General features: G+C 55.6%; 4 protein-coding genes across 4 annotated transcripts; 2 read left to right on the top strand and 2 right to left on the bottom strand.

Moving 5' to 3' along the window:
- Positions 1 to 265: 265 nt before the first annotated feature.
- HRG_11964 (PIF1-like helicase domain-containing protein) lies at positions 266 to 5,767 on the top strand (the record flags this gene model as incomplete). The annotated part of the gene is made up of 17 exons (XM_044870434.1): positions 266 to 399; positions 457 to 933; positions 1,054 to 1,259; positions 1,548 to 2,139; positions 2,226 to 2,361; positions 2,408 to 2,449; positions 2,493 to 2,694; positions 2,760 to 2,992; positions 3,186 to 3,277; positions 3,339 to 3,399; positions 3,477 to 3,656; positions 3,722 to 3,881; positions 3,948 to 4,222; positions 4,443 to 4,879; positions 4,944 to 5,322; positions 5,377 to 5,565; positions 5,621 to 5,767. 17 exons carry the CDS (start codon positions 266 to 268, stop codon positions 5,765 to 5,767), a joined length of 3,942 nt encoding a protein of 1,313 aa, XP_044714471.1.
- A 1,792-nt stretch (positions 5,768 to 7,559) lies between these two features.
- HRG_11965 (reverse transcriptase (RNA-dependent DNA polymerase) domain-containing protein) lies at positions 7,560 to 12,229 on the bottom strand (the record flags this gene model as incomplete). The annotated part of the gene is made up of 6 exons (XM_044870435.1): positions 7,560 to 8,195; positions 8,256 to 8,472; positions 8,518 to 8,914; positions 9,115 to 9,126; positions 9,428 to 11,288; positions 11,465 to 12,229. The coding sequence occupies 6 exons, from the start codon at positions 12,227 to 12,229 to the stop codon at positions 7,560 to 7,562; spliced, it is 3,888 nt and encodes a 1,295-aa protein (XP_044714472.1).
- A 1,956-nt stretch (positions 12,230 to 14,185) lies between these two features.
- HRG_11966 (glycosyl hydrolase family protein) lies at positions 14,186 to 16,135 on the bottom strand (the record flags this gene model as incomplete). The annotated part of the gene is made up of 5 exons (XM_044870436.1): positions 14,186 to 14,608; positions 14,661 to 15,443; positions 15,506 to 15,883; positions 15,957 to 15,965; positions 16,067 to 16,135. 5 exons carry the CDS (start codon positions 16,133 to 16,135, stop codon positions 14,186 to 14,188), a joined length of 1,662 nt encoding a protein of 553 aa, XP_044714473.1.
- Positions 16,136 to 17,993: 1,858 nt separating this feature from the next.
- HRG_11967 (carboxylesterase family domain-containing protein) lies at positions 17,994 to 19,606 on the top strand (the record flags this gene model as incomplete). Its single annotated transcript, XM_044870437.1, has 6 exons — positions 17,994 to 18,047; positions 18,123 to 18,205; positions 18,391 to 18,635; positions 18,695 to 19,176; positions 19,228 to 19,424; positions 19,492 to 19,606. The coding sequence occupies 6 exons, from the start codon at positions 17,994 to 17,996 to the stop codon at positions 19,604 to 19,606; spliced, it is 1,176 nt and encodes a 391-aa protein (XP_044714474.1).
- Positions 19,607 to 20,310: the final 704 nt, after the last annotated feature.

A 20,310-nucleotide genomic window follows, 5' to 3' on the forward strand; every position in this document is an offset into this window, starting at 1 on the left:
ACGATCAGACGTGGTGCACGCCAATACCGCTCGAGAGGAAGGTGTCGACGGTGCGAGACTTCTATCAGGCGTTCCACGATGCGAGCACGTTGCCGATACGGACCTGCATGGTGTGCTACCGCAAGTGTACGAGAGGAGAGTTGAGGGAGATTACATGGGATCATTGGCTGTCAAGTTGCGTACCAAAGGGCGGCCGCTCACCATTTTCATGCCGGAGTTGCTTTCCTGAGGGCGAGTCCGTGTCGGTGTGCGCCGAGTGTGGCCGATGCCTGGCGCGCAGGAGCCTGTCGCCGGCGATCCACCTTCACAGTCGCCTTGGCTGCGAGCACATGTTCCCGATGAGCTCAAGGGACTGACGCCGGTCGAAGAGAAGCTCATCTCGCTGAACTCATGTTACGGGTTTGTCACGAGATATAGCATTCCGGGCGGGCAGAGACAGAGCGTGAAGTATCCGAGGCATGTCAGGGGCCACATCACAGTGTTTCCGAACAATGTGCAGGAGCTGGCCACCAAAGTGCTCCCGCACCCCCTTTTGCAAGCACTGGACGAGATCCACATCTCGTGGCAGGGCGCGGAGAAGCCGGCACCGAGCGACCTGTCGAGTCTCTTGTCGGTGAGGCGGCGGGTGGTCGAGAGGGCCCTTGTCTGGCTGAAGCGGAACAACCCCCACTACGCCGAGATCGAGATCGACGCGGCGGAGATGGAGAGCTGGGGAGACTCGATACACGGGGTACCGTCGTCGGTGTGCGATCGTATGGAGCGGAACGAGCCGTCTGGGTGGGAGAAAGCGCGGACGGCGCACGTTGTGCCGCCCACGGAACGCGCCGTGGACGAGGAGGGCCGGTGGAGATCGAGGAGCTCTTCGCCCTGCTCAACCAAGGACAAGAAGCCGGCGGCCAGGGTGAAGGTCACGGGCCCAACGGAGAAGGCGCGGTTCGCGATGGAAGTGACGCCTGCCCCGACCAGAACGTTCCAGCGATCAACGAGGTGACGTCTTCTGGCATGTTCGCGCTCGACGGACCGCCAGACGTCGCGGACGTGGAGAAGCTGCAGTTTGCCTGTGACGCTGTTGGTGAAGGTGCCGACGACGGCCGTGCGGGCCGAGAGCGTCGGGTCCCTAGCCGGGGTTCGGGGCGTGGCGACGGTGGTTGTGAGCCATACATCCGGGTTTCGCGGGGGTGAGTTTACCGATTCCTTTGAGGCGTCCTTCTTTGCCAGGACGTTCCCGACCCTGTTCCCATTTGGCGTTGGGGACCAAGGCTGGTTGAAGAGACCATGGTCGACGCGGGAAGGTCACGGCCAACTTGCGAGGCAGGGCTGTCGAGGCAGAGGCGGCCGCGGAGACCCGTATCGTCTCGAAGCTTGAACCTTCAGGCGTGGGCCGAGATCGTGCTCCGGCGCCATGGTGGTCGATTTGCACTGCACCACATCTTCGCATTTCTCGTCTTCAACATGGGGTGCGGTCGAGGAACCGCCGGGTCAGCATGTTGAGTGTGGGAGGAAGAACTTCCGCAAGGTAGAGCGCATCGTGCGTTCGATGACCACAGAAAGGCTAGCGGCGGCGAGGGTCGAGTTGGAGAGCTCGGGTAAGACGACCGATGGTGACGTGAAGGAGCTTCTCAGGAGCCTCTCGCTTTACGGCCACCGGCAGCCCATGTCGAGAGAGGTCCGTCTCAATATGCGGCGGAAAATCCAGTCGCTCATCGTCGGATATGGCGTGCCGGCCATCTGGTTCACCATCAACCCGAACGACATTACGAACCCGGTGAAGCTGCGACTGGCGGCATACCGCACACGCGATCCCGACGCGGCCGAGGAGTTCTTAGAAGGCCTTGGGGATGCGTATAAGCGGGCACGGCTGGCGATATCGGATCCCATGAGCTCGGCCGTGTTCTTCCACCGCGAGATGAAGCTGTTCTTCGATCATTACGTGAAGGTCGGTGAAGAGTCGGTATTCGGGCGCATCGGCAAGTACTATGGCGCCGTGGAGACGAACGAACGAGGGCGCTTCATGTTCACGGCTTGCTCTGGCTGCACGGGAACGCGCATCTCAGCTCGATGCTTGCCGACATCCACGGGGAGGATCAGGCGGCGTATCGCGAGCGAATCGTCCGATACATCGATAGCGTCTTCTCAGAGGTAAGAATGCCTACCTAAGATGTGCCACCGGGAGCCTGAAGTACTCTTCTGATGGCCAAGTGGGGCCGGGTTGACGTGCAAGGCAGGATCTGGACCAGGAAAGTTTTGCGCCGTGCAAGCGGAGCGATCTGTGACGGGCGGTATTGGTTCCTGCTGGACAACGCCGCGCAGTTCTCGGCCGCGTTTATCGAGGAGGCCAACTTCTGTGCCGGCGCGACGCAGGTGCACACGCATAGCCCGACCTGTGTGAAGTATTCATTGGGCAAAGGAGGGCGGAAGGGGACCTCTGCCGGTTCAAGGCGCCATGGAGGTTAGTCGACAAGACCGCCCTCACGGCAGACGGGGTGCTGCAGATCCGGAGGACACACAGCATGGTCAATCGATGGAACGAGGCTATTGCTGTCGGGCTCCGGCACAACCATGATATTTCCTTCATTGCGACGCAGCGCAAGACAATGGCCCTCATCTATTATGTCACGAACTACGCGACCAAGGTGGAGGACCCGGTGTGGAAGCGTGTGGCGGCCGCGGCCGAGCTCCTGGCCGCCTCAACAGGTGATGGCACGGCAAACGGAGGGCGGGACGGTGGCGGAGACGCTGCCACCGATGACCCTGTCAAGGGAACAGGACGCGACAGTTCCTGATGAGAGTGGCGAACCGCGTGTTCACGGAGCGTCCGCTATCACAGGTCGAGGTCGTCGCTCACCTTCTCGGATATCCGGCCGAGTTCACCGACAGCAGCGCGTGGGCGTACCTGAACTGTTCTCTGCTGTACTGGGAAGTCTTTCGGCGATGGCGGCATCTCCGAGAAGCCAGTGGCGCTGCGGCTACGGATGACACCTTGGATGAGTCGGTCGTCGTCGAAGAAGAAGGCCTGAGAATCTCCCACGTCGAGGCGTACCAGCACCGGGAGAGCTGCTGAAAGGCCTATGCCTGTATGACTACATATCGATCGTCAGACTGAAACGCATCGGCAACGACGAGAGCTGGGCGGCAGGGAGATGTCTTTCGAGGATGGATGGGCGCCGGGACGACGCTGGGTTCAGGTGCTCAGGCGGCCGGGCAAGCACGCTACCGTCTGCCTCGACGGCTACCTGAGCAAGGACTTCACCTACGATGACGAGTCGTGCTACCGGAGGTGTGTATGGCAACTGCTCTGTCAGCGGGCATTATCGGAGAGGCTAACCCACCCCCTGAAGGGCAGCCGTGCAGCATCTTGCGCTGTTCGTGCCGTGGAGTCCTTCCTGGGCGAAGGAACAGGTGAGATCAACAGCATCTGGGCGCGGGCTCGAGACGCTATGGCCCCGAGAATATCATGTCTGGTCGACAACGTGCAGCTGCTTCGACGATCCGCCGAAGACGCAAAACGCGACGCCAAGCAATGGGCAGCCTCGTCCGGCGATGGCGACCCGACGGTCGCACACGTCGAGGAGGGTGGAGCAGGCGAGGCGGGCGCGGAGTCTGCAGCGACATATCAGCCCAACAGCATCGGAGACGCAACGCGGCTCATCGACGTCGTCCGAGGTGCAGTGGAGCGAATCAGGTGACGGCCAAGTCGCCGGAGCTCATGGCAATGATACAGCAGCTCTGTCGGTTTCAGCAATCGGCGCTGCGCTCGACGGCCGAGCTCGAGGCCACGGCGCTGATCGAACGAGGAGAGGCGGTTAAGCATGCCAGGGCGGGTATTTTCCGGGGCCGCACTACCGCCGCAGGATCAGGTCAAGGCTATCAAGTCGCAGCAGGTAAGTGCCTCGAAGGAGAGGAGAGGATGATCCAGGGATACAAAGCACGCCCGCCGCCTGGGAAAGCGATCGCCGCGCAGCGTGCGAAGGGTGATGACCGGTTTCGGGAGGACGAGGTCGAAATGACGATGGCCGACTCCGACGAGACCGCTATCGACGCAGGGGCGGGAATGGACGTTCAGTTTGGCCCATCAACCTCCTTCCTCGCGGCGGGCAAGGTGTTGGCAACACGGCTGACGCTGAACAAGAGGCAGTCCATCGCTTTTCTGATAATATGCCGCCAGCTCGATTTGATGCAGCAGACCGACGGGGCGATGCCTGCCAGCTGCGCCAGTTCGTCGGTGGCGAGGCGGTACCGGCAAGTCGCGAATCATCGAGGCACTCGTCGAGCTGTTCAGTAAAAGAGCCTTTCGAATCGTCTGCTGATCACGGCGACGTCGGGGACTGCGGCGGCGCGGATCAACGGCATCACGATCCACTCCGCCTGCGGGTTCACTAAAGACCAAGGGGCGGGGCGCGAACATGGTCAAAGACCTTGACGGGGTGCGGCTGCCGAAACAGGCGGAGCGGTTCATCCACGGCCAGTCTCGAATGGATTGGCAGGAGAAGGATGTGCTCGTCATCGACGAGGTGAGCATGCTCGGGGCGCGGACGCTGCACGCCGTGAACGAGCGGCTTCGCCGGCTTCGCGGATCGCGGCAAGATTTCGGGGGGATCCCCATCGTCCTCTTCTGCGGAGATTTTCAGCAGTTCCGGCCGGTCCAAGAGAGGTCGATCGTCCTGCCTAGCGCGGCCATCTCGTGGGACGTAGACAACTCGTTCAAGGCCGAGCAGCGTCACCAGCACGACAAAGCGCACGCACTGTGGAAGAGGTTCACGACGGTCGTCATGCTGGACGAGCAGATGCGCGCCGCCGGCGACCCGGAGCTGCAGAGGCTGCTGAAGCGGATCCGTCTAGGCGTGCAGGATCGGACGGATCTAAACCTCCTCAACTCAAGGTGCTACCGGGAGGAAGGCGGATCCTTGGGAGACGGGCATCACCGTGGTGACGCCGCTCAATAGGAATCGGTGGAACCTGAACATGGAGGCGAGCCTGGCGTTCCGGGTCCAGCAGCGGTCGACGATGCGCATTTTCATCTCCGAGCACAAGTGGAAGGAGGAGCTGCCGACGGAGGAAGAGGCGATCATGATACTCAACCAGGGCGACGATAGCGCGATCCCGGTGCCGGCCGTCTTCATGTTCGTGGCCGGGATGCCCATCGTCGTGAACCACAACACCCACCAGGGGCTGAAGCTAGTGAACGGCGCGAGCTACTCGGCGGTGGAGGTCATTGTCGACAAGGCGTACCCGGGGCATCGGATCTCGGCCGATATGACGATCCACTTCGGGCCGCCGGCGGGGATCATTCTCGAATCGGAGACGACGAGATATCTCCACTTCGTCGGGATGCCGCCGGGCACGATCTTGTTGACACCCATGACCGTTAAGATACAGTGCCAGCGAAAAAGGCCGTGGCAACGCAACGACGTCAGCCGAAAGGGTTTGCCGTGCGCAGCAGCGTTCGCGTGCACGGACTACAAGGTGCAGGGCAAAACGCTGGAGCGCGTGGCCTCGAGCTGCGAGGACACGGACGACGAAGATGGATGGAACGGTGGTGCCCTCGCAGTGCGACCCGTACGGCCTGTACGTGCAGCTATCGCGCTGCCGAACTCTAGACGGCATCATGCTCGTGTCCAAGGTGCGGGACAGAGACTTGGTGGGCAACCGGGTCCCCGAGGAGATGACTGCCGCACAGGCCAGGCTCGAGGTACTGAGCGAGAGGACCGTTGAGGAGGCGTTGCGCTGGCTGGACGGTGATGCTGAAGAGTCAAGGCGGCCGCGCTAGGTGACGCGATGAAGAGTTCGGCAGGCGGGAAGAGTCGGCAGGCGGCAGACAGGGTGGGAGGCGCCTAGTGGTGGGATAAGGCACGCGAAAAGGCAACAGAAGCCGGGGGAAGGGCAGCGACCAACGAGGAGGGAGGCAAGGAGGGACCAATCACAAGGGACCAATCAAGGGGCGGAGAACTTTTGGGGGGAGAGGGCGGGGTCTGCGGGGCACGTTAGAAGGCCTTTCGTTCCTCAAGGCATAAACATCCGTACGAAGAGCAAAATAGTCTTGGCATAGGCTGGCTACCTTTTTGGCAAGGTCTTTTGCCCCTCTGGCTGCTTTAACGGCCCTTTCTGCATCAGCAAAGGCGGCTTGATGATCTGTCTCACCGTCGACCGAAGTAGCTGCCCGTTCGGCATCATTGGCGGCATTGCTGGCTTGCTGAGCTGTCTCAGCGGCTTCCTTGGCTTTTGCCTCTATCAAAGCTGTTTTCTCTGCATGATCCGGAGCCGTAAATAAGGGAAAGCTCCCTTTCCACCCCACAGCATCCCCCACGCTGTTCATGAAGTCTATGGCATACTGATATGCCGTTTTTCCTCCGGCTGGATCTTAATTTTTCTCATCAAGCTGTGGCTGAGGGCCACTAGCAGAATACTGGTCGTATTTGTGGTCATATTCCGTATTGGCGATGAGGTCCTTTTCTGGATTGGCCTCATATTCTGCGAATTGTTCGGGCGCGGAGTCCAGGGTATTGCATTCCAGCCAATGATTTGGTCCCAGTGTATCCCGCCCAACGCGTCATACTCGGACAACGCTTTGGCGTCCGACAGTAGGTCCATGCTTCCGGACAGAGGAATCACATTCGGCGTTGCTTGTATGTGATAGACATATCCATGAGTGCCCTTGCTCTGTGTACTACGATGCTTGGCGTATGCAAGCGCGACTTTGAAGTCGGTTGATGTTGAGATATACGCCGAAATAGGTTTGCCATAGTCAAGCGAACGGAAGCTTGTCAGACATTTGGCTCCACACGGGTCAGAGATGGCATCAGGCAATTGATGAGAATTATCTAAAGAACAAGAAGTGAATGAACGAACGCACGGAGTTGTGCAGCTCTTTATACGCAAATGAAAGGTCCGTCGCGTGATTACGCAGTACCGGTAGTGGTTGCCTAGCAGGCAACAGCGGCGTTGCGAGTAACATCGCCACTTCATGAATAATCATCCTAGGCAGGCTTGATATGCGACACACCCCCCAGCGTTGAGTGATCAAGTCAACGCTGCTAGAAGCTATCACAACCAGCCTGACCTAGAAGGTCATCGACATCCCACTTCAAATTTGCTTCCTCTTGATATCTGTCAGATTCAGCATCGATCTGAAGTGCTCGAATTTCGCTCTCGATAGCGCTTTGGTCAATCCGTCTGCTGGCATCTGATCAGTCTTCAAGTATTCCACTAGGAACCTACCCTTCTTGAATTCCTGTTTTAGCCACATGTTCTGTATGTCAACGTGCCGCAACTTGGTCGTGATTCTCTGGTTCTCCTCAACCACTAGTCGGATCGACTGAAGGTTGTCGCAGTAAATCTTCAGAGGCCCGAGATCAAGAGAGATATCCCTTAATAGTCGGTCCAGGGCGTAACTCTCCTTGGTTGTTCTCTCTAGGCTGAGAATTTCTGCTTCGGTGGTTGAAGTCGTGACTGTGTCTTGGAGTCCAGCTTTCCATATGACCGGTCCGTTGAACAACATCATCACATATCCCTGCGATGAACGACGGGTCTCGATATCATCTCAAATGACGCGTCGCTTGCGATCACAAGTACCTCTCCTGATGCATCCCGTCGTACATGATTGCAAGGAATCTCGTTGAGTATAGGTATCGGATGCATTGGTTTGCGGCTTCAAGGTGTTCAGGCGATGGGTTTGTCAGGAACCTCGCGAGCTGGGCTGCTGCTCGTGCTATATCGGGTCTGGTCATGGCCGCGATATACATCAAGGATCCAACTCGTTCCTGATACGCCTTTATCTCTTCCTTGGTAGCCTGCCCGTTGTACTTGACGAGCGGGATCGTCGCGATGGGGATTGATGGTACTCGGAGTTTCAAGTCGCTGAGCTTGAACTTTCGCGCAATTTTCTCGACGTACGCGTCTTGGCAGAGGTAGATCTTCCTGTTTGGTCGATCCCTTACAACTCTGATGCCAAGATACCACTTAAATTCTTCTTCGCGCAGATCGTATTTGGATTGGAGATGCTGGACCAGGTCGTTTACCGCCTTCTTCTCTTGCCGTGGGTTGAGAATCAAGATGTCGTCGACATAGACAAGAGCCAGGATTTTGCCGTTGGTAAACACACAAGGTTCTTCATCCGTACGGTCAATCCCTGCCTCCTTGAGGGCCTGGGAGATCTCATTGTACCAGAGCAGTGGAGACTCTCGAAGACCATACAAGGCCTTGTCAAGTTCCGCGATCATGGTTGAGCCTTCTCCAGGTTTCAAGAAACCAAGTTCTACAAAGCCTTGCGGGAGCCGGACGTAGACGGGATGGTCCTTCTTTAGGTCGCTGTACAGGAAGGCGTTACCAACGTCGAATTGTCTAACGTCAAGACCGAATCGGGCTGCGATTGCCATCACGATTCTGAAGGTTTTTGCTGCAAGGGTGGCTGCATATGTCTCCCGTCCGTCGTCCTCGTCCTGCAGGTCGCCACGGACGCAGATCCGAGCTTTGCACCTTTGGAGGTATCCGTCCTGATCAAACTTATAGGTGAACACCCACTTCAGTGGAAGAGGCGATCCCTGTGCCTTGCTGCGTTCGACCAGTCTCCAGGTGCCACGTCGGAGGAGATCGTGCAATTCCTTCCTTATGGCCTCTTTGAAGTCTGGGCCCATCGGGTGGTTTTCTAGATCCTGGTAGCGTTTAGGGAGTCGTACAAGGTCATCGCGGTGAAATCGATGATCTCGTGCCGTCTTAGAGACTGCGGCAAGAAAGACACTATGAAATGTTTCGAGGTTTCCCTCTGGATGTTGATCCGCTGGAAGCAGGGCCGTGAAAACGCTGTTGACGTAATCATCGTGCTTCCTCTTTGGCTTTGGTGTCCGGTCACTCTTGCGAGTTGGCTGGTCACCGTAAATCTCCTGTTGACTGCGGCGGGTGCGCGTTTTGCCGCGTGGTTCTTCAGGAATTGGTTGGTCACCTGACGGCTGCTTGTCCGGTTGCATGCTATTGCCTTCTGAGGAAGGTCGCCGGCGTGGTGGCAGCGGTTGAACTACGATCGTGTCCCGGGTGACTCCTTCAGGACTTGGATCGCTTGAATCAGTCGACCTTTGGCTATCATAGCTTGTTTCTCTGTCTTGTTGGGGCAGAGACTCTAACTCCACTGGAGAGCTTTCGGCGTTATGATGCTCAGTTAGATCGCTGTTTGAACCAGCCACAGAACGTTGGGCAGGTGAGCTCGGGTCTGTTTGCAACGGTGGGTCTGGTGTTGAAATCTTTGAGCCCGTTGACCTGGAAGCTGGTGAGGCGTCCCTTCTGTCCAGCTGTGGTGTTGGTTCCGGCGTCGGAAGGACCGGGGATTCGCTCAGAGGCGTGAGAAGTCTGTCTTGCGATAGAGGCTGCAGAAGCTGCGATCCAGCGTCTTTAACATCTGAGATGGCACCTCTAGCGTCTTCCACCCCCGAGTTCGAACCCTCCAGGTCGAACCCCAAGATATGATGATCAAACTCATAGAGAAATTCATCCAAGAGCGTGTCCCAGTCTCGCTGAGGAAGCGGATCGAGCGCCTGTGACGTTGGCTTGTACTCGGCGATTGCCTCAGTCTCGAGCTGTTCTTCCTTCTCTGGATCAAAGAATTCCTCCTCGTTGAATCGTACATCTCGGGACAGGATAACCTGATTGAGCTTGGGGACCCAGATGCGATAGATATTGCTGGCGTGGTAGCCAACAAAGTATCCAACGTGTGCTCGTGGGCCAAGCTTGAATTGATTGATGTCTTTCCGGGCCTTGTATCGGCTGTTCAGGGGATATGCTTTGCATCCATACGCATACACCCCACGCCAGTCTGGTCGGAGATCCTTGTTTGCATCAAAGTCGACGTTTGGCGGTCTGTACCATCGAAAGTGTTGGTGAAACCAACGGTCCATTTTCTCCTCAGGCGACATCCAGTCGTTCCTCCGGCTTGGAAGGATATTGTGTATCCAAACGGCTGCACGATAGACTTCTGGCCAGAGTTCTTGCGGCAGAAGGCCGAACATACAGCGCATTCGTTGCTGATTAATACCCCCAGGTCGTTCCGCACCACCAGTCGGTTCCTTGGTGTGCGGCGGCGGAAGTTCAATCTCAATGCCTACTTCTGTAGCCCAGATCTGGAACTCGGAATCGCGTTGGAAGGGCAGGTTGATGATGGTCCTTTCGTTGTCGATTTTGATCTTGCAGATCGATGCACCCGTATGTCGTTTAACTCGGGCTTCAAAGTCCTTAATGATCTGGCTAACTTCCGTTTTTGAAGTCAAGGACCAGGAAAACATCATACCGCTAAACTCGTCGGTGACAAGTAGAACGTAGCGGTGTCCGTTGTATGCCGCAGGGACTCGAAAATGTCGATAAAGACCCGAAAGAACGGTTGCCTTGATTTGTTCGGGATTCCTGCGGAGATAATCTCGGTTGCCTTGCCGGTGCCACAGGCCGTGCACTGAACGGTGGTTGGGCCCTTGATCCGGACGCCCTTGTCTGTAAGACAAGTTGTTCAAGTGCTTGTGGCCCAGCGTGGCAGGATCGGTGATGCCAGGTTTCGGACGAATCAATCGTGGTGGAGGCGGAACCCTTGAAATCGCCATTCTCTGCCGTCTTGGCCTAGTGTTGTCTGTCTGAAAGGAAGAAAATACGCCTTGGAAGGCGTTGAACACGGAGATCAGTGATTGTGGAAGCTTGAAGTAAGAGCGGGAAACTGGCTTGTATTCGACTACGTCGAGATCGTACTGGTCTGTAAGCCGACAAAGGATATCATTGTCGTCATAGGTTCCCATTCGAAGCGTGTTGTCGACCCCACAGTGCCATAGACCCTTCCTTGCAAGCTTCTTCGCGCTGACAATGTTCGTGTGGAATCGTGGCACATGCGCAACGTCGAGAAGAACAAGGGCGCGTGTGTTTCTTCCGTTTTCGCCATCCAGAACATTTTCCACCCTTCGAGTGCCCCGTGCTTCGACCTTCAAGGAACCTTCTCCGATCATAACGTAGTCGGTTTCCTCAGCTTCGCGGATGTCGGTCAGCAGACTCTTGTCATTGACGATATGGGTAGTTGCTCCACCGTCATAGATCGTCGAATTGTAAAGAGGATGCTTCTCGCGAGCTGAAAAGACCGAGTCGGTGGTTCCACTTGTGAGGCCTTTTGCATCGATTGTCAGTCCGGCAAAGTCGCCATGTTTGCGTGGGTTTCCTTTATCTCCTGCTTGATCTGTCTTGGCAGTGGCTGCCGAGGCCTTGACCGTGTCTACAAGACTCTTCCACTTGGCTTGCTTGAGAGCTTCCTTGCAGGTCTTGACGCGGCTGGACTTGACTTGTCGTCCATCCTTGGACTCGCCATTGATTGCAATTTGTACAGCAGCGCAGTCAGGGACTTCCATCAGTGCTTAGACGACGGCACTCCGCATGGACAGTGGCTTTGAGCTGCATCAGAGGCGGCAAACACGCTGTCAGACAGCTTGCTGCTCATTCTGGTGCTTCGGACCTGCTCGTGGAACAGTTCGCCCAATGCGCGTAGTGTGACATCAATCTTGAGGCCGAACTTTTTGCTGTTCATGATGTGGACCTTCTGCTGGCTTGCCCATGTCGCATCAAAGGCAGACGTCGCTGTGAGAAAGTCATTGAGGGCAGACTGTCCTTCAAGCTCGGCGATCTTGTGTCGTTCGCCTTCTAACTTGGCTTTATTCCAAGCCACGAGCCAGTCCTCCGGCTTGACTCTCTTTGTCTGGGTGAGGACCTGACGGTATCTTAAGCGTGCTTCCTCTTTCTGTTCGTCTTCAGAGGGCGCAAGGCTTGATTTCAGGTCGCGGACAATAACGCGAAGGTCAGACTTGGAAGTCGTGTTGCCAAGATAGGTTTTATCGACAGTTGATCGGACCCAAACAGCGAGTTCAGCATAGGCGCGCTGCCGGTTGGCGAAGGTCGCTAGCTTGACTTTGTATTCGGATTGAAGACGTGTGAGTCGGGTCCACTGACCATCGTTGAGGTCAGTGGCCGGGTCTGGTCTTGGTCCGGCAGATGCAGCGTTCTGCTGGTATGCGCGTGCCCAAGCGTTAAAGGCAGACTTGTTGAGTGACTCAAGCATTTCCTCGGAAGTCATAGGCTCCTTTGGTTCCTCCAGGATCGGAGCATCCTTGTCGATATCGACAAAGCCAAAGACCTTGGAAGTCTCAGCCCTTGAGACGAAATCGTCGTACCAGGAAGCCCATTCGGACGGTCTGGAGAGCGTAACCTCAGACTTGGCTGTCATCTTCGGAAAGCCTTTGGTGTTGGGAAATGGGCAGCAAGGAGGGATAGAACGATTGGCGTAAGCAAGCAGACAAAAGCGGCAGGGTTTGTATCCCCTGAGTGATGTGTGCGTGTGGCGATAGGCACCGTGCGAGCGATCTTGCACGATGGTCGGAATCAGCTATGATGAGCGCCTAAGTGCTACCGGGCTCATAACTGTCAGACATTTGGCTCCACACGGGTCAGAGATGGCATCAGGCAATTAATGAGAATTATCTAAAGAACAAGAAGTGAACGAACGAACGCACGGAGTTGTGCAGCTCTTTATACGCAAATGAAAGGTCCGTCGCGTGATTACGCAGTAGTGGTTGCCTATCAGGCAACAGCGGCGTTGCGAGTAACATCGCCACTTCATGAATAATCATCCTAGGCAGGCTTGATATGTGTCAGAACCTTGATGAGGTTCTCGTCGGATAGGTCACGGACACAGCAAGAATGGTACGATCGGATGAAGTGAGGTATCATGTGTGTGTCTGTCTGTGTCCCCATTTGGGGTGCTCTGCCCAAGCCCTATATCAAAGGGCGATGGCCTCAATCCTATGACATGCCATCACGTCATATCTCTGTAACTGTCTCATAGATGTCCTCGTGGCCTCATCGGCTGCGCTACCTGGTGCGCTATCGTCTGCGCTACCGTTGGCGCTGCCACTAGTAGCCTGACGCTATCGTAGCTGCATCTACCCGGATTCTACCGGATCTAACACTACCCCTGCCAAATGGTTTGGGCCGCCACGACATGACGGGACAAGACGAGACAAGGCAAGACAAAATGTGGCGCGACGTGACAGACAGCGACCCACCTGCGCGCCATCGAGGTCGGCATGACGTCTGCGATGTCGTGTTGCAGCACGTCGACCCAAACACCAAACCTTGTTCCCCTCTCCTCCGAGCTCATGCAGACCAGGGCAACCATACGTACATACATACTTTGTATATACATAAGACATGCCTCGGAGCCGGCACGTTAAACCTGCCATGGACAGCACGTGGCGATCGCACCACCATCTCGCCGTGACGCCTAAGCCATGTTGTCTTGATACCTCAGGGTCTGACCTCGACTAGCCCCGGCAATTATCATGCCCGCAGCCAGGAGGCTATAATCTGCATTGTCACCAGACGGAAATATTCGGACGTCGGCCGGCTATGTGTCTATTTTCTTCACATCTACGAATACGCAGGTCCCGCCGACAGCAAATCGACAAATTGATAGGGATACACATGTCCGCCACTCAAGAGGCATCGTATCTTTCTAGAGCCGGTGGCAATAGTTTTCACCCTTCTGTGGGGGATATGTTTACAACAAGCCACAGTTCGAAAACACTTGGCCGCGATTCCGAGGCGTTTTTGTCTTCGAATTCGCCCCTGCTAGCGAAACTTTTGCACGCAGGGCCATCCGTCTAATACAATTCTACATTGCAACATGTTGGCTTCACCGACAGTACGAATTCGATACATGTCAATGCAACGTAGACGTAAAGCAGCTACTGACACCGGACACCACGTCTGTTACTGCTTACTCTACGCAGAAGAGCAACACGTCTGTGGGAGCTTGGGCCGAGCGACGTAATCATGATGACAGACACGTTATTAATTAGTACACGACATAGGAAGAATGTGTGGCTGGCAGATTCACCGCCGTACCGAGCAAGGTCCACTACGCTGACCACTTGGAGAAGTCGGCCGGCCTTCAAGCAGGCCTTTCACAACAGACATATCTGGACAGTCTGGCAACGAAAGAGCAACATCTGTGGGGCTTGAGGAGACAGGCAGCAATGTACTGAACCATGAATAGTAGCTTAGCGTAGTGGCCTTCTAGGGGACTCCCTCTGGGCGTAATAAATAGCTTTAGCATTAGCATCAGCCACCCTGCGGTCCCTGCCATGCCTAGATAGATAGATGCTCGGCACCGACCGGGTGCTCAATATCCCATCCCTTTCCTAGACGCCATGAAATCCACCAGATCAAAGAAACTCTTCTTGTAGAACCTCTGCTGCGTGGTTAGGTTCACCGCCTGCATTCCGAACTGCGGGCGGAAATCGCCCAACTCCCAGTTGTCGACAAAGGACCAGGCGAAAGCACCGAGGATATTGACGCCGTCCTCGTGGATCGACTTGAGCATCTCGGACAGGTAAGACAGGTAGAACTGACTTCGGGGCGAGTCGAAGCGCTGGTCGGGCATTTGGCGCTGGGACTCGGCGAAGATTGCGTACCCAACCTCGCCGACGACGATGGGCTTGCGGAAGGTGTTCCAGGCGTAGAAGAGGAAGGAGCGGATGTACTCGGGCGTGGCGTAGACGTACGTCTGGGCGCGGTAGCCGACGTTCCAGCCGTGGACGTCGACCTGGGACTCGACCACGCAGCTGGGGAACAGGGATGGCTCGGCCCTGGCGGACGCAGGCGTCGATGCCGCCAGGCGGTGGCGAGATGACGGTTGCCGTGTAGGGGTCCAGGCCGAAGAAGTCGGTCGTGTCGCCGATGTAGGCCAGCTCCTCGTCTGTCAGCTTCTTGGCCTTGGGGAGGGTCTGCAGCACGGCATCGGGATACTGCTCGCCGAGGGCTATAGGGTTGCCGTAGGTGCCCAGCTGGATGGCGTTGAACCGGTTCGCGGCTTCGACGTCGGCCTGGTCGCGAGGATTCCTGGGCAGGCCAAAGTTGGCGTTCCATTTGAATCCCATCTGGCCCGTGGCCTTGAGGTCGTCGTGGTAGAAGTGGTAGAGCTGCGCGTGAGCGTGAACCACGTTGTCGAAGCCCGTAAAGTTGAAGGTGTTGATCATCAGCTCGTTGACCGTCACCCACATGGGCACACGGTCCGCAAAGTGTGCCAGGAGAATCTTGCCGTAGTTTACAAAGGATTCGACAAAATGTTCGTTCCAGAAGCCCATGTTGTCGAAGTGAAGGTCTGGCACCTCGATTCCCGATCCGTTGGCCGTCTTGATCAAGGCGCACGGGGTGTCAAAATGGAGCATGGTAGCCACGGGCACCATGCCCTTCTCCAGGACGTAGTTGATCAAGTCGTCGTAGTGCTGCAGGCCCTGCTTGTTGATGGGTGATCCGGCGCGGCCAAAGGGCAGGATCCTCGACCACGAGATGGAGAAGCTGTAGTACTTTACGCCCATGGCAGCGATGCGCTCAATGTCCTGTTTGTACAGGAAGTAGTTCTCGAGCGTCGTATGGGCCTGGGCTTGGTCTGGGGTCATGACCACTTCCAGCTGGCTTGGCCCGCGACCTCGAGCGCAACTGCGCCCTCGATCTGGGCCGCAGATCCGGCAACGCCCAGGAAGAAGCCGTCGGGGAACTCGTACGAATCCTGGGCCAAGAAGTACTCCCTGCGCGGAGCCACGAGCTCTTCGGTGGGAACGGGGCTCGGGTTGACAGTGGTCGAGTACAGTCCGGTGGTTGTGTAGTTGGGCATGTTGGCGCTGAGCCACATGGATGACCAAGCGGCTTGGCCATAGATGTCGTCAGTGTCTGTAGCCGAGATGGCGGTTTGACCGGGGAGCCAGCTGCCGTACGTTGTCGTCGATAGGCTGGTGTTTAGGAGTTTGACGGCGTCCGAATACCGGGACCATAGATGGTCGTGGGCGTGGATGTCGGCGCAGGCAATGACGCCGCATATCTGAATGCAAATTAGTATTTCCAGCCTTTTTTGACCACAGATGAGAGAGCAAATAAATGCATGCGCATCTCACCTTACGGTACTGGTGAGTGTGTAGGAAAACGGTTGGAAATAGTACGAAGGCTTGTTGGCATTCGGTTTTGCCGCACCGCTCGTTGGTTGAGCTGCATCAGAAGTGCCTACGATGTAGACTTCTTGACCCTGGACAAGAAGAGCCGCAGCACCGGTGATGATAACAGCGGTCAAGCGCATGATGATGAGCTGAAGGGACTCGAAGAAACGTTGGGAGTGCGATAATATCGAGCAACCGACCGTCGCCGCAGACCACCTGGGCAACCCGACAGCTTTGTACATGGACAATGCTCTAAGCAGGTAGTAGTAGCTTCACGTTCCACGAATGAGTTGTCCCTTTGTATATTGATATGGGCCAGACTCCGCCATTCCGGCCCGTGCCCTCAAAGCCCGCAGCGGTTCCTCGGTCGTCATCCTTCGTTTCAAGCGTTCAAGCGTCATCACATGAAGAGAGCGCAAGCAACAAGCTACACCAGCCCATATGGTTCCTACTGCAGTGTGATCCAACGGCGTGCTATTTCCTAGTACTGTTTCTCGGAACCTCCGGTCCGACGGACGGACCTGTGTCGGACTGCGTCGATGAAAACCAAACCCAGTCGTCATGCAATAAATAGTACAAGACGGCATCGCTTGGGCCGGACAGCACCGAGAGTGATCGAGATTAGAGGTCGTTTATTATGGCTCGTCCGGGAATATCTCGAGATTGAAAAGGTACGAGTAGAGCTCAGAATTTGTGGGCTCAAAAGAAAACATGCCCCGCAGTGCCATTGACGAGGATTGATAACCTTGTTAATAAGGTTACTTCGTACTAGCGGTCGATTTTTATGGTGTTGTGGGTATTGTTAACCCACCCAACTCCTCACTCACACGCCAGACTAACCTCATCAAGCTCGTCCCATACCGACCTTGCCCGTACAAGTACTAATTACTCGTAATTCGTATGATCCTTCTTCTGCCGCGGATCGGTAGGCTCCTCGGCCGCGGGCACATTGGATATTACCACACGGAACGGCACAAGGCTCCACCATCAACCCTCCGAGATACTACTTCGTGCGGAAAGGACGAAGCAGGTACTACATCGCATATTATGGACCGGCACCGGGGCCGAGGATCGGATATTGTGGGCTAAAAGGAAACATCCCCGAGGTGCCATTGACGAGGATCGATAACCTTGTTACGGACGGAGTAGTAGAGTAGCCGTTGGGCTTAAGGTGTTGTGGGGTTTGTTAACCTACAAACACGGCGGAACAACGTCGTGCCTTACCAAGCTTGCAAGCTTACACTAATGAGTATGTACGTGTATACATCTTAGTGCGACGGCTATTGTTTTCGTTTGCTCTTTCGTCTGCCGCGGATCCGCAAGCTCCTCGGCCTCTGGCGCATGGCACGAAACGGCGCAAGGCTCCACCAAACAATTCCCAGGATACTACTTCGTGCGGAATGGACAAAGCAAGCAAATCGAGTATTATAGACCGGCACCGGGCGGAGACGACTGACCGGATGAGCCGAGTCCGTGAGCCAGAGTCGGCAACGGACGAGACTTTCAGGTATTTTCCGATCAAAGCAAAGTTCCGGAAATGTATCCAGTCATAGTTATCGATAGGCTTGCCAGGAGGATTCCGATATTCGGCCAGTCCACTTGCATACTTTAGACGACCAAGTTGCAAAAAAGGGGTCATACATCGAATGGCGGGAATGCGAATTCGGTTCCGTTGAATGATGCACAAGCAGTACAGTTTGCCGCAAGTCACGGTATGCGCCGCCTTCCGGAGAGGTCCAGAGGCGTGGTGAGTTTGGTATTGGGCTTTGCATAGTGCATGACAAGGTCAAGTTTATAAAAACATATGCAAGTCCTTGATGCCAAGCAAGTATGCTGGACCTCATTCGTTCGAGCAACATTTGAGCCAAGATGCGTCGCCATTCTGGATTTCTGGCGCAATGCGTCGTGGCGGTTTGCTCGATCGCTTCGAGAGGACTTGCCACAATTCTTTCCACTCGTGCTCCAGAGGTTACGGTGAAAAATGGAACGTATTCTGGAATGTACAGCCCTGGGTATCACCAGGACTTCTTCCTGGGAATGCCCTACGCACAGGTACGAACAAACAAAGTCACAGTTCCGGCTTGCGGAACCCCAACACTCAACTGACATGTCCTATGCCTACACAAGGTTCCTGACCGATTTGCGGTTGCAACTGGTCTTCGCACGTCGTGGGATGGCGTCCACAATGCCACGAAATACCCAGCCACTGCGTTGGCTACGGATGGGATGAGCCAGGATATGAGGTTTCCGAGGACTGTCTGTACCTCAATGTCGTCCGCGCAGCGGGAGTCCGGACACATCCTCTCTGCCAGTGGCTGTTTGGCTACACGGGGCGGCCTTTTATGGGCGGATCGGCAGACAAGAGATACAACTTGTCCTTCATTGTCGAGCACAGTGTCAAGATTGGACGTCCCATTATCGGCATCAGCTTGAACTATCGTCTTTCGGCCTTTGGATTCCTATCTGGTAGAGAAGCAATGGAGTCGGGAGTTACGAATATCGGCTTCAAAGACCAGCGTTTGGCTCTACAATGGGTCCATGAAAACATCGAGGCCTTTGGCGGCTCGCCGGACAAGGTGACCATATTTGGTGAAAGTGCGGGTGCAGAAAGCGTCTCGGCACAAGTACTTGCCTACAACGGTAAGGAGATTTGCAAAACTCGGGATACTCTTGATGAGCAACTGGCTGACCTGTTGCAGGACGAGACGACAAGCTATTCCGCGGAGCTGTCGGCCAATCCGGGTTTGGTGCCGTCATCAAGAGGAGACCGTACAACGGAGGCTTGAACGACACAGAGCTGCAGCAAGCCACCTACGACCAACTCGTCCGAAACACATCCTGCGCGAGCCATGTTGGCACTCCCGAGTCGTTGGATTGTCTTCGAAAGGCCCCCTTCGAGGAGGTCAACCGAGCTCTGAACGTCTCGCAAGTCGGACCATGGGTCCCCGTTCTGGACCATGACTTCCTGCACGACTATCCCACAAACCAGCTACGCAAGGGCAACTTCGTCAAGGTTCCACTGCTGGTCGGTGTCACCACTGATGAGGGTGGTGGTTTCGTGACCGATTCGACAAACTCGGATGAAGACGTGCGAGAAGCCCTCAGGGCGCAGCTCATATCGAACAACACGGCAGAGAACGTCGACCAGCTGCTGAAAGAGCTGATGTACTTGTACCCGAACGTGCAGTCTATCGGCATTCCTTCGCTCAAGACGTGGTCTCATATTATCCAGCCAGGTGATGCGGGCAGCCCGAATCTGGGGTCGCAATATAGGCGCATGGCAGCTATTGTCGGGGACATGACATTTCATTTCTCTAGAAGGCGGGCCAATTTCGCCTGGTTCGAGCATGGAGTGCCGAGCTATGCTTACCGCTTCAACGTGCTTGTCAACGGGCACCGGCACCATTCGGCTCCGCTCATTTTCAGGAGGCAAGTTATCAAAACCCACAGAGCTACCCCTTTTGGTACGGCATCTTAACGATAAACTGCTATTTAGGTTGCATTTGTCTTTCATAACTGGAACGGCGAGGGGTAAGTCCCTGCACATAGAAATGGGCACCCCCCTGTTTTGGGCACCCCAAAAAAATCACGACCATTTTCAACACCATTAATTCAATCCCTTCTCACTGCCCACCACCGTGCACTACGATACAATCGTCACCTATTTCTGAAACCTCAGCTTCGGTTTCATCAGATTCTTCATTCTCAGCTGCGTTCACCTCCTCCTGCGCCCGTCGTATTGCCTCAATATTGGCGAACCTCGAATTCGGGCTCGTGACCACCCTCTTCCTTTTTCGGCTTGACGGCCGCCAATTGTGTTTCCAGTGCCTGAATCTGCAATTGAGCTTTTGCTAAAAGGCCATCCTTCTCGTCAAACCCTTTGTGATCTTCCTGAACAGCAATCTCTTCGTGGGCACGTCGTCGTCTAGCTGGTTGAATTGAACTACCTGAACCTTCAGATCTTGCGAGCGCCTCGGGGTCGACCACGCAATCTGGGATGTGTCTGATTGCCAGTCACTGGTGGGTAAGTGGCTATTGAATGCATTGGCCACATTTTTCGCGTTCTTTTTGCGTCTGTTGCTGTTCTCCAGCAGAAGAGGGCTCAAAAGTGGCTTCGCCATCGACACCGGCCACAAACCCGTCGCTTTCCAGCCACCCTTGATGTTTGACACAGTGAGCGCTTGCTCGCGTGCTTTCTGGTAGCAGGAAAGAAAGTTTTGCTTGCCGACTGGGCTTGAATCGGTCAGGAGGCTGAGAAATCCGACCTGTTTGCGGTAGTAGTGCTTAAGAGCGGAGAAGACAGACAAATCGAGCG

This window comes from Hirsutella rhossiliensis (genome assembly GCF_020360975.1).
Source record: "Hirsutella rhossiliensis strain HR02 chromosome Unknown scaffold00031, whole genome shotgun sequence".
NCBI lineage: Eukaryota > Fungi > Ascomycota > Sordariomycetes > Hypocreales > Ophiocordycipitaceae > Hirsutella > Hirsutella rhossiliensis.